Source organism: Punica granatum, chromosome 6 (assembly GCF_007655135.1).
Source record: "Punica granatum isolate Tunisia-2019 chromosome 6, ASM765513v2, whole genome shotgun sequence".
In the NCBI taxonomy this organism is placed as follows: Eukaryota; Viridiplantae; Streptophyta; class Magnoliopsida; order Myrtales; family Lythraceae; genus Punica; species Punica granatum.
The window spans coordinates 19372101-19382198 of NC_045132.1; the positions used below are offsets into that span (position 1 = coordinate 19372101).

Here is a 10098-nt window from a genome sequence, read left to right on the forward strand (position 1 = left end):
GAGAGGGGGAGGGGAGTCTTGTCAAAAGAGTGGCTATTTGTCAAGATAAAGAAATAGTGTTGTTAATCGTGAAAATATGGTTCAACCAAAAATTAATTGAACTTCCAACATAGTAGATTTTGCCATCAATATAGAAGTTCGGAAATCATTTGGATATCTTGTGCCCAAGCCATCTTCTAGGGACCGAGATTAGTATCAGTTAATAAGTTGAGTACATCTCGAAACGCTACACAATAAAGCAGTTATGCTTTTTCTAAGTTAAGTTTATTGGATGAGTAAGAAAAATCTCTTCTTCTTTTTTTCTTTTTTTTTTCTTTTTTTTATAATTGAAACTTCAAATTTCAATAGAGGGTTTGCAGAAGTTCTTTTTTTCACATCAGTTTATCATTTCCTTTTTTTCTTTTCCCCCATTTATTGGTGATATCAACATTCTCGAGAATAATTAAAAGGGTGCAGTATAGTAATACACGCCTTCACTTTCGTAGAAAAAGAGTAACTGATGAATGTAGCAACCAAAGCCCTCGATCATCAGGCATTGCCAAAGAGGTGGCTTGACAAATTGAGAATGGAATTCGATGCAACAACGTCACCCTCAACTTGGGATTAAGAGATTTCTGGATTCCATTTTCATGTGTTCCCTAGCCGTATCCCATTATTATTTCTCTCCAATCTATCTCCCGTTAGATTTATGGAACTCCTTTATAATGGAAAAGAATAAAATGACAAATAGATGCTTCTCGTCAATCACAAGTTCAACAAATAGATGCTCCTCGTCAATCACAAGTTTGAACTTTATTATTTTTTTCGGTTATAAGGAATGCCCATGGGCCTAGTATATTGAAATAGAAATCTTAAATACCTAATAAAAGAGCACGAGTAGTCCTACTGGATATCGAACCTAGGTCCTCTTGATTAGAAGTGTGCCAACGCTATACCCTCTCTTGATTAAACTTTATTATTTAAGGACTTCAAACATGGGGGAAAAAAAAAGGCTGTCTTCTTGATAAATAGGAGAGAGAAGGCGAGGGAGAGGGAGAGATTGATCAGAGAATGATAATGGACTCTTCATTTGCGATGAAAGGAGGAGATGGCCCCACAAGCTACTCCCAGAACTCATCTTTCCAGGTTCCTTTATCTAATTTTCCCTGCTACGTGTCTTGTTCATGTATTTCCACTAATGTTTCTAACTAATGTCACATGAAATTTTCATGTCGATTGTCCGTCTTAGATCCCACTCCAGTCAAAATTTGATTTTCAACCTTTCCTTTATTCTTATATTTCATGTTTTTACATAAAATGTGGAAGAATCGATGATCAGATTGCCCAACTAATTGATGATGACCAACTTGGATTATGGCTGCCATTGCCAGCAGCCTCCTTACTCGCTTGAACGTGACAGAGCGGGGAAATGGGAAGAGAGGATATGGAGAAAGAGAGAGAAAGGGAATTGAACTTTAATTTTCGATTTGAAGATTCATGTCACCAAGAAACAGATCTTGGGTTTCTCGTGAATGAGGATTTTTTTTTTCCCATATGTGCACCCACTTGACGTTTGGAAGCTAGTCTAACAGGAACCCTACTAATCCAGGTTCGAACTAAGTTGGTCATGGGGGGATAAATAATTTTTTTCCAATCATGGATTTTCTCTATATATGTATAAGACTCGAACTCGTGACCTTATTAAAAGGGGAACATATACCGAGCCACTTGAAATAACTAGTATTGGTTGTGAAGGAGAAACATACATGTGAAGACTCATCTCTTTACCACCAAGTTCTACTGATAATCGTAAATTTCTACTCGATCAGGGTCTTTGGAACGATGGACCACGTATAGACTCCTGCAGGACTGAATCCAATGTTGATATAAGAAATGGATTATGTTTTGATGTAACTTTATGTGTTAGTCCATTCAAATATATGAGATTCTATGTCTGTGTTACTGTCAATTGGATCTATCTTCATTTGTTAGTGTTAGTATATAAGAAATCCAGCACGAGGAAATGTTAAATAATTACGTGCCTCTTAATTAAGGATGAGATGAGGAAGAATTAATGAGATCGCCTTATGTAATCGAAAAGAAAAGTTAATAAGATTGCCACGATCAGTATTTATAGTTATGACACATACATTACTTGCATATGGGACACCACTAATGATTTGTTCTTATATCTTCAAACAGGGCAGCATATCAGATCAAGCCAAGGCCCTTCTGGTGAAGGGCATTCAGCAAAATATTGTACTTCCAACTGATCCAAACGGCACAATGCATCGAACCTTTCGAATCGCGGACCTCGGATGTTCAGTTGGCCCCAATACCATTGCTTGTGTCCAGACAATCATGGAAGCCGTCAAGGCCAAATACAAGGCCGAAGGCATCCAACTCGAAACACTAGAATTCCAAGTATTCTTCAATGATCAAGTCAGTAGCGACTTTAATACATTATTCCAGACATTCCTGCAGGACCGATCCTATACGGTTGCCGGAGTCCCAGGCTCTTTCCATGGCAAACTATTCCCCAAGGCATCTATGAACGTCATGCACTCTAGTATGGCGCTTCACTGGCTTAGTGAGGTCCCTAAAGAGGTGAAGAGGCCCGAATCTCCGGCGTGGAATAAAGGGAAAATAACTTACAGTGAAAGTGCTCCTGAAGTCATCGAGGCTTTTAGTACCCAGTTCCAGAGGGATTTAGAGGAGTTCTTTAGGCAAAGATCGTTGGAGACGGTAGACAATGGGCTACTGATAATTTTGATGCCATGCCGGCCGGATGGTACTCGACCATCGGAGTCATTGTTCATCCAGGGTAATGAGTGTTTACTAGGCCATTTACTCGTTGACATGGCCAAAGAGGTAAGTATTACTCAAACTGCCCCCTGCATCAAAAGTTTGAATTTACCGAAAATCAGTTATTCAAGTGATTTGACATCCTTTCCCTTAAATAAGTTCTCGAATTTGAGTTTTGTAAATTGAAATAATCCACTATTAGAAGAGTCTTTACTCCTTAATAGACCAATAACCAAAACCTTTTAGTTAATTAGTCAGGAGTCATTAGACTTTTCCGATACTATGTGTCTGATCTGAAGAAAAAATTTGAATTTAAAGTTTCCTTTTATTGAACTTAAATTTTACATGTTTAGTGATTCATTTTATTGCATAGACCTTTTTTTTTTTTGTGGTTACAATTGCGTAAACTTTTGTTTTACACGACCAGCGCCCAATGCCAAAAGACTATTATACATACAAAAAGGGTCCATCTCCAGCGAATATTTGTCATTTCAGAACTTTATATCTAACTTGTACTCTCTTTTGATTTTATTCCTTATCTTCAATCACATTTTTCTCCGGTCGCTCCAGCCCCCAACTGTTTACACCCTAAGCAACAAAAGGGGGGGTAAAAAACCTTATTGCAAATGGAAGAGATTTTTGTTCAGGTGAAAATGAATAAGAGTCAATTCATGGAATTAAATATGCAAGGTTAATCATTAAAGGTGTAGCATAGTGACACACATCCTCGCCTGGTAATTAAAAAGTTCGAAATTTAATGCTCAATAAGACTACTTGTACCATATTATTAGTTATTAGGATTTCCATTTCATCGTATTAGACCCACGAATTTATCTTGTAATCGAAAAAATGTTAGATTAATCAAATTCAATTATTTTCACAAAGCATTCACACGTAGTTATTCTACAGAGATGGAATCATTTAAAAAAGAATAGAAATAATCGATTTAACAGATACCTTATTTAAAATATTTATTAAAGTCTACACAAAAGTTCTCCTATTATTTTTTTCAGTTATAGAAGAGGTGAACAGATTTTATAAAAAAAATATATAAATCTAAGCAAAAATGCATAAATTTGAATCTAAACAAGCTTAATTTTTAAGTGAGGACAGACTGGCTGTACCATTATATTGTGCCCCTTTTTAAAGTAAATTTTTAATTTAATTAGTATTCTTCAAAAGTTCTCAAATTATAGTTTCTTGCCTTAAAATTTAGCACCGTACTCTAGATACATACATACATATATTTTATTTCTAATTTATCAGACATCCAATTTTTAATGAGAAAATGGAATAAAATAAAAGAACCCAAAAAATATAGGGAATCCCATCACATGCTTTCCATTTTTTAATGAGAAAATGAAATTATAAAATCGGAAAGAAGGTACAGGAATCCCAACCACCTAAAAGCCACTTTTTGAATGGTAGATAAGGACCAAAAAGTTCATACTTGCGTGGAGAAAGATTAAAGACTCTTTTTCGAGGGGTGTGGATAGACCTACTTATTGAAATAGAAAAATGTTCAGAGGGTAATCACAATTTGAATAGAATAAAAAATGAAATTAATAGTTGTAGGGGTTCAATGAAAAGAGATAATAGATGGGTGGTGTATGAAAATTAAGAAAACCTAATACTTTTTTTGGATATAGAGAAAATGGAGGGAAAGAAAGGGCATGGGTTGAACTAATCCACGTTGAAAAAGTTTTATCTTTTAATGGATCAATCCGGCTCGATTGAATTAGTCGGGGCCTAATTGGATTCCGAATGGTTCACACCAAAAAAAGAGCTTGGGTCGATCCAAACAAAGGGTGAAGATCCCTGAGAGAAAATAATAATGTAAAATAGTGGGTAATTATTTTTTCTGAATTACTTTTTTAACCACTATTGTAGTTGCTATTATTAATTTGATAATATATGTTATGGGTATCCATGACAGATGAAAGTGAGACCAATATCGTTTTATATATAAAACTATAGGTATAGATGGATACATATATTATTTATGGAAAGACGCTCTTTTTATTAACCATTAAAAGTTTTATCATCACATCAGGTTTCTTTTGTAATCAGAATCAGAAAAAGAAAAATTACCAAAATGCTAATTTTTTTTCCCTATAAGTGGCAAAATTATTCATTTTCATGATCAGTTACGACATGAAATTAATTTCTAGAATTGCAGTGTTAAGCAATTCAATTTTTTGGCCAAGAAATAGCAATTAATTTTTCCATCAAAGTATCAAAGAGATGAATATTTAACTTTGCGTGGAAAAGATTAATGATAATTAACCATAAATTATAAAGGCGCACTTATAGCCACAAATATAAATTAATAAAGAAAAAGATCGAGTAATTCACACTTGATCAAAATATATGATAATCGTTGGTGGCTGGCCAATTTCTTCAGTCTTGATGCAAAGATATACATAGAATAGAGCCACTCACGTCCTCACATTCTATTTTCCCGTTCTCCGTTTTTGCTTTTTCTAAGAACTTATCAAATAATTTCTTCTTTAATATATAATCTATATATATATAAAAGTATGAGAAGTTTTTCAAATTTTTAATATTTAAAAAATGCTGTTATACCCTTGTGATTTTTTTCGCACTTTTTCGACTCGTGATTTGTGGTTACACATTTTCAATAGATACATAAACTAGCTATTTCTATTTATTGCTCATTCTCGACACTTGGTTGCCTCGTGTCTCACTTAATCAAGCTAAGCCTTTATCACAAGTGTTTATTCTATTATTATTTCATAACGATTTATAATTTCAAAATTTCGTTGCACCATATATTCGTTTTCCATGTCTGTTGTCATAATAGGTTCTACATTATTTGTATCATCGCTATAAATCACGTGGTTATTTTCAAAATTTTCTATTTTCTCAATTTTTGTGTTAACAAATACCCATAACTTTCGTAAATTTCTACATTTTTGTCATACCTTTTACTTCCACAATTTTTAGTGTGCTTTATTAGTATGGTTTTTTCTCACACACTTTTAACTCTCTACTCATTACTCAGTTTCAACATTTGTTGCCTCACATGTTCTATTATATATTACCTCACCCGAGTTAAACTTTGTACATCTTTTCTAAAGTACGACTCTTTCCAAAGTGTTTCTCCAACTTTTTTTCCTTTTCACCCTTGGTAAATTAATAATATTACTATTTTACCATTTACTCAAATAATATGAATGCTACTAAAGATCACATCTTTTCAATAGCACAGCAACCTCCCATTATTTTTAATAGAAAAATTAACTTTTATACATTCTTTTTCATGGCCAGTCGACTTCAAAGTACCTTTTCATACTTCTTCAATATAGAAACTACATAGCATGTTCTTTCTCATAATTATTCATTCTAACAAATGCATCAAACATGAAATGACTTATCAATTCAACACTAACGGTTCCTCTTTCCCCTTTCCTACTTACATTTCTATCTTTTCTATTTTCTCTATAGGTTTTTAATTACTTCTCCTTTTAATTATCCTTATTCTTTGACTTTGCTAATTGTTGGAAAAAAAAATTTCCCATTTATTCTTTCATAATCCTTATTTTTTTTTTCAAGTTTTAAAAAATCAACTTATACGTATTCTTTCTCATGACATTTCTATTTTAAGGCACTCTTTTGTACTTTTTCACAATAAAAACTATCTAGCATGTTCTTTCCCATAATTATTCACTTTGACGTATCAAATATGAAATAACTTCTCCATTTAACACTCACGGTTCCTTTCTCCTATTTCTTACTTAAATTTGTATCAATAGATTTTCAAAATTTATATTAAGAATTTTTTTAAAATTATTTTATAGATGAATATTTTCTGATGACATATATTATGTAATTAAAAATTTTATATTTTTTGATTTTTTTAAAATTTATATCAATTTATTTAAAAAATTATTTAAGACATTATATGTCATCGGTAATTTGTTTTTAAAGTCCCAATCAATTTTTTATGAGATTATGGATACAAAAGTACGCATTTGGGAGAACAAAAAAAGAAAAAAAAAAGAAGAGAAGAAGAGTTTCAAAGAAAAGAAATATCATATCATTAATTTTTTATTTAATTTTATTTTCTCTTATCTAAGGTTTCTTCTTCTCTCCCTATTCTTATTTTCTTCATTTTCTTCTATCCATAGATATCGGCTACCATTTTATCCATTCTCACTACAGTGCCCGCCACCACCACCTGCTAATAATGTTGCACAAGCTTAAAGTCTTCATGCTGTCAATGTCCTCCTTCATGAGCTCTAGGTCCATTTTTTTTCTTGCTCCCCAAGGGTATAAAAAAGGAGAGAGAATTTATTTCCAATGTAAATCTAATATCGATTATCAATACAACTTATCAGTTTGCAACTGAAATTAAATTTACTCTCGTGTCTTAAGTATGATCTAAAGTGTATTGTTTATTTATTTTTATTTTATTTGTTAACTATCTATAATATGAATTACTAAACGAAATTTATATATTCATAAAAACGGGTCCGATCAACTTCCTTCCAATTTTCTTTCTTTACAACTTAAACTCGACCCTTAAGGTCTTTAAATTTCGTAATTTTTCAATCTATTCAGGTCGGTTTTTTTTTTGAATTTTTGAGTTACAAGTGTCATTGCAAGTCTATTCGTGAAAATAATATTTCTATTAATTATTTTGTAAACTTTTATTAAAAATTAAAATTCATTTATCTTTTTTTAGTATATTCTATTAAAATGAAAGATCAAGTCAAAAAAATATATCAGCTGGAAAAATTTTCTTGAAATAAATTATTTTAAAATTGCGTTAATTTCTTTTTTTAAATCATTTCCAATTTTTATTATTCATGCACTAGATTGTGCACTAGTGTTACGCGCAGTGTGAAAAAATCATAGTCTAAAACGTTGCTTGTATATTTTCTTAATTATATACCATTTGTAATTCTACATAGTTGTGCTATTATTAAAAAAATTAAATAATGTGATGAAAATTGAAAAAAATAATTTTTTAGTGAAAGAAAAGAAAAATAACTTAGGTTGAGATAGAGATGGAATGGGGGTTGAAGAAAAATAATTAAAAAGTAGAGTGGAAGGTGACCATGCGTGAATTGATGGATGAGCAAGATAAGATATATGAATTTAAAATTTGAGCAGTTTTATATTTTTATTTTTGCCTTTAGGTTTACTTTTCTTTGATAGAGTAAAAAATAATTGGGATAATTATAATTTTGAAAAATTGTACAAAAACTAATGCATATATTTAGATATAGTGATTTGTCATTAATATGTTAATTTTGTATATACTTTTTTATGTTACACATATGTAAATACAGTTATTAATATATATATATACATATATATATATATGTTTCCATTGAATTTAATATTGTTTATGTATTTTATTATAAAATTAAAAGAAATATTTTTTGTTAATATTATTAGTTTCCCTTAATAATTTTTATTTTTAATTTAATATTTAAATACCCATGGGGTGCACTTGGTATATTTCCATGTGCTATGTCTACAATGTTAGCTCCATGTTAGAATAATCTTTTAAAACTGACATGAAAGTGATGGCACGCTTAACATTATAAGAAACTTGTAATTTGTAATTTTTTCAATTAAAAATTTTGTGCTAGAAATAATAAAAGGCCATTTTTTTGCATTTTTGGTCATCGACCCTCATAGATATTATAAATTAATTTTATTTTGTTTATTTATAAATTAAAATAAGAACAAATTTCTGATTAGAAATGATCATAAATCCATTCAAAAAGAGATATTATGAATTTATTTATAATTTATATATATATATATATATTTTTAAAAGAGTTTTCTTATATATTCTGTCGTTTTGGTATTATGTATTTTAACTTTATCAAAGAAGGTTTTGCGTGCAACGCAAATGTAAAATCACTTGTTAGAAAATATGCCATTAAGATCCTAAAATATAATTAACAAATGTTAGGAGTTGTCTCATATTTGGTGCAAGTTCGAGGATTCATTGTGGCTTTTGTACAATAAAATATATTCTCGTTTCACGTGCCTTTTATTTCCTTTTCTGAAAAGAGTGGCCCGTATTATTGTTTAAAATCCCCATTGATCAGAGTGGTTTCGTTTTGACATTGCAGGGCCTGCTGGATGAAGCACTCATAGACTCATTTAATTTGTCAGTGTTCGTCCCAACCGCAGCTGAAGTGAGAGAGGTGGCTGCAAAGATCGAGTGCTTGAGCGTTGAGGTAGTCGAAAAGATATGCCTTCCCAGAAGCCTCGGCCCGGTCTTTCAAAACCCTGGGCATCTTTCTCGCTTAATGCGAGCGGTAACTGAAGACATCATAGCAAAGCACTTCGGGCCTGCCGCTTCTGATCTCATCTACTCGAGACTACCCAAGAAGATTGAAGAGAGGTCATTGGAGTCGCCTCCACCGCCATGCCTTGGGAACATTGAGAGGTTCGAAAATTTGTTCATGCTCCTAAGGAAAAATGCGGTCTCTAATTGATCGAGTTCATCTTAATTATTAAAGCACAATGTAATAGCGGGTGAAGTTTTGATCACTGATAGTTTGTTAGTTTGGAATAAGCCATCCAGGTTTGAAACTCCTCACATATTTCCTATTGCCATATCTTAATTGGGACGCTGATGCAAAATCATTAATGAAGTGTGTCCGTCTGCATTTTTTTCGCTAGATCAGTTTGGTTGTCAATGGAGGGATTTGGACTTTTTCCACAATGTATTTGCGGTGCTATTAATTGGGTAATAATTTCCCAAATATGTTTGGTTGCCATACATATATCTCTACTAATGTTTGGGCCTAGTTGTAATATCTCAAAATGCACTAACGTGAGTTGGTTGAAGCGATTCAGCGCTTGTTCCCCTCAAATAAGGTTTCGAGTTTGAATATTGTAAATAGAGAAAATTCACTCCCGAAGAGTTTTACCTCTCAGTGAATCGACCTGGCTCGACTGGATTAATCGGGGCCTAATTGAACTTATTGATACTAGTGTTCATGCAGGATAAAAATATCTCCAAAGGTGCCAAAACTTTAGAAACTACACGTTACCTTCCGATCAACTTGAAATTAAAAAAGAAAAGTGCCGTTGTGCACTTTAATTTTGTCACTTTCCGTCCAAAAGATGAATTTTCTAAGTATTTGAAAATAAAAACCCTTAAGTCCTTATTTAAATGGCTTTTTCACTTCTATTACATGAATTTTACCAAAATTTGCATTGTAATCGGTTCTATGTATAGTTATTCAAATGTCCAAGTTATTATATATAATACCAAGAAAACATATCATTTAAGTCTTTCACAAGACTCGATCTACAACT

At 32.0% G+C, this 10098-nt stretch overlaps 1 protein-coding gene across 1 annotated transcript; it reads left to right on the forward strand.

Moving 5' to 3' along the window:
- The first annotated feature begins 968 nt into the window (after positions 1–968).
- On the forward strand, positions 969–9499 carry LOC116212006 (loganic acid O-methyltransferase-like). The gene is made up of 3 exons (XM_031546575.1): positions 969–1125; positions 2182–2850; positions 8901–9499. The coding sequence occupies exons 1-3, from the start codon at positions 1051–1053 to the stop codon at positions 9267–9269; spliced, it is 1113 nt and encodes a 370-aa protein (XP_031402435.1). The 5' UTR covers positions 969–1050; the 3' UTR covers positions 9270–9499.
- Positions 9500–10098: the final 599 nt, after the last annotated feature.

Coding starts and splice junctions, on each gene's coding strand:
- LOC116212006 (XM_031546575.1), top strand. CDS start 1,051: ATGATAATGGACTCTTCATTTGCGATGAAAGGAGGAGATGGCCCCACA. Junction 1,126..2,181: donor CCCAGAACTCATCTTTCCAG/GTTCCTTTATCT, acceptor ATCTTCAAACAG/GGCAGCATATCAGATCAAGC. Junction 2,851..8,900: donor TCGTTGACATGGCCAAAGAG/GTAAGTATTACT, acceptor TTGACATTGCAG/GGCCTGCTGGATGAAGCACT.